Genomic DNA, 2708 nt, shown 5'->3' with positions numbered 1-2708 from the left:
GTACTGGGTTCACGAAGCGCCCCTCGCAGGCGCAATCTCGGTATCTCGGAGAGCGGTGGGCTCTCGCTCCCCCTCCAGGGATTTGGAGCAGAAAGCGAACATTCCACAGTTGGCGGGAGTTACGCAAGACAGCCAGACTTGGCCTTCACTCGTGAGTGCCCCCACCCCACTCCACCCCAAAGGCGGGGCTGCGCCTTCCTTCCGGACTCGGGATCGATCTGGATCTCCGGGAATTTCCCTGGCCCGGGGCTCCGGGCTTTCCAGCCCCAGCCATGCATAAAAGGGGTTCACCATGCTCACAGAGCCACAGAGCCCAGGCCACAAGCAGCTCCCTGCCAGCTCTCCCTCTCCTCGCACAGCCGCCCGAAACGCCTGCTGAGCCCCATGGCCTCCCCCGCTCTCTCCACCACCCCTAGCAATCTCCGGCTCCTGCGGGTGGCGCTGCTGCTTCTGCTCCTGGTGGCCGCCAGCCGGCGCGCAGCAGGTGGGTCCCGGAGCCCTGGGGTCCCCGGGCCGGAAGCGGCTGGGATGGGCGCCTGGCGCCGACAGCCCCGCTCAATCAACGAGTCTCTTCTTCCCTAGGAGCGTCCCTGGTCACTGAACTGCGCTGCCAGTGCTTGCAGACCCTGCACGGAATTCACCCCAAGAACATCCAAAGTGTGAATGTGAAGGCCCCAGGACCCCACTGCGCCCAAACCGAAGTCATGTAAGTCTGGCCAATCGCTGCCGCTGTCACCGCCGGGGTCCCCGACTCTCCCGCTGCCCCAACCCTGTCCTCAGCCTGACCTGCTGTCTCACGAGATTCCGTTCTCTCTGCAGAGCCACACTCAAGAATGGGCAGAAAGCTTGTCTCAATCCCGCATCCCCCATGGTTAAGAAAATCATCGGAAAGATGCTGAACAAGTGAGTTGTAATTTCCATGTACACAGGCGACAGGAGCCGTTGGTCAGAAATACCGGCATCTGTTCCCTAAAAAGTCAATCAGGAAAACCCAAGGGTTAGCTGCAGGACTGAAAAAATTATAATTTTCACAAAGTTGCCATTAAGGTTATTAATCTGCGTTGGTGCCAGAGGATATTCCCAGTGTCGGGGGTCACCACCCAGGTTCTTCCCTCGTTTTAGCCAATGTAGATAAAACTGCTTTCATGAAACTTTTCATTGAAGTTTGCCGGTTGTGCTGAAGTGTTTCCCACCTGTTAAAAAACACAGGCTTCATTTCCCCTAGTTCCTACTGAACTTCAGACCTGAAAAGCAGATCCTCTGGTTTTTTGTAAAAGTTTAGGGATGGAGTGCAGAGATTTCACAATGATATTGCACTGGGTACATATCTGGTTGCCACCACATATTAGCCATGTCACTCAAAGACAATATTATTTAGTTTATCTCAGACTCAGCAAAACAGGGAAAATAGTGGTAGCTACATCATGAGGTTGCTTTGAGGCTTAAGTGAGGCCCAGTATGAGAAAGAGCAATAGGCTCTGGCTATTTCAGCGAGTAATACAGTGGAGACTGCTGGGCCCGCCCCCAACCCCCATTCCTAAGCCTAGAGGTCCTTGCCACACAGCACAGCTATCACAGGCAGTAGCCGCTTGGGTGCCAGGCTGGGGAAACTGCATTCAGAAAACTCTAGAGTCTGGGGAAACAGGACAGGAGAAGAGTGTTGTGCAATCAGCTTTCCTGAGCACCTACTCAGGGCACCCATTTTCTCATTACAGTGGCAAATCCAACTGACCAGAAGGAAGGAGGAAGCTCATTGGTGGCTGTTCCTGGAGGCGTGGCTGCCCTTACAGAAACAGAAGAGGAAGGAGAGACTCAGCTGCAGAGGCCACCTGGATTGAGCCTAATGTGTTTGAGCATTGCTCAGGAGAAGTCTTCTATTTATTTATTTATTTGTTTGTTTCTTTTAGAAGATCCTATGTTAATATTTTACGTGTAAAATAAGGTTATGATTGAATCTACTTGCACACTCTCCCATTATATTTATTGTTTATTTTATGTTAAACCCAAGTTAGTTCAATCCTGATTCATATTTAATTTGAAGGTAGAAGGTTTGCAGATATTCTCTAGTCATTATGTTAATATTTCTGAGTGGATGACATATCAAATGTCAGCCACTGTGATAGAGGCTGGGGGATCCAAGAAAATGGCCAGTGAGATCAATGTGAGGGCAGGGGAATGTATGTGTATCTATTTTTGTAACTGTAAAGATGAATGTCAGTTGTTATTTATTGAAATGATTTCACAGGGTGTGGTCAACATTTCTCATGTTGAAGCTTTAAGAACTAAAATGTTCTAAATATCCCTTGGACATTTTATGTCTTTCTTGTAAGGCATACTGCCTTGTTTAATGTTAATTATGCAGTGTTTCCCTCTGTGTTAGAACAGAGAGGTTTCGATATTTATTGATGTTTTCACAAAGAACAAGAAAATAAAATATTTAAAAATATAAAATGTTTGTTTTATTTTGGGGGAAACAAGGACTATCTTTGCTGAAAAGTCTGACGATTTACATCAATATTTATTTCTCAATTTTTTTCCTGGGCTTTCAATCTGCTATACACATAAATCAAACAATGAATTATGCCTAATTTTATGTGGTGATTGCTGTCACTCCCCTTGGCTCTCACCCAGTAAACAATGTGCTTTACCAAACTATGGTCTTGCCCCTGATGGGAGAATCACTGATATATATTGCCATTTTTACAAGA

General features: G+C 47.8%; 1 protein-coding gene across 1 annotated transcript; it reads left to right on the top strand.

Moving 5' to 3' along the window:
* The first annotated feature begins 215 nt into the window (after positions 1-215).
* Positions 216-2451, top strand: LOC101022800 (growth-regulated alpha protein). The gene is made up of 4 exons (XM_003898763.5): positions 216-484; positions 583-706; positions 820-903; positions 1716-2451. Exons 1-4 carry the CDS (start codon positions 385-387, stop codon positions 1729-1731), a joined length of 324 nt encoding a protein of 107 aa, XP_003898812.1. The 5' UTR covers positions 216-384; the 3' UTR covers positions 1732-2451.
* Positions 2452-2708: the final 257 nt, after the last annotated feature.

The sequence above is a fragment of the Papio anubis genome, chromosome 3 (genome assembly GCF_008728515.1).
Source record: "Papio anubis isolate 15944 chromosome 3, Panubis1.0, whole genome shotgun sequence".
Classification (NCBI taxonomy): domain Eukaryota; kingdom Metazoa; phylum Chordata; class Mammalia; order Primates; family Cercopithecidae; genus Papio; species Papio anubis.
Note: the sequence above shows the minus strand (reverse complement) of the source record. Positions and strands in the feature narration are given on the sequence as shown.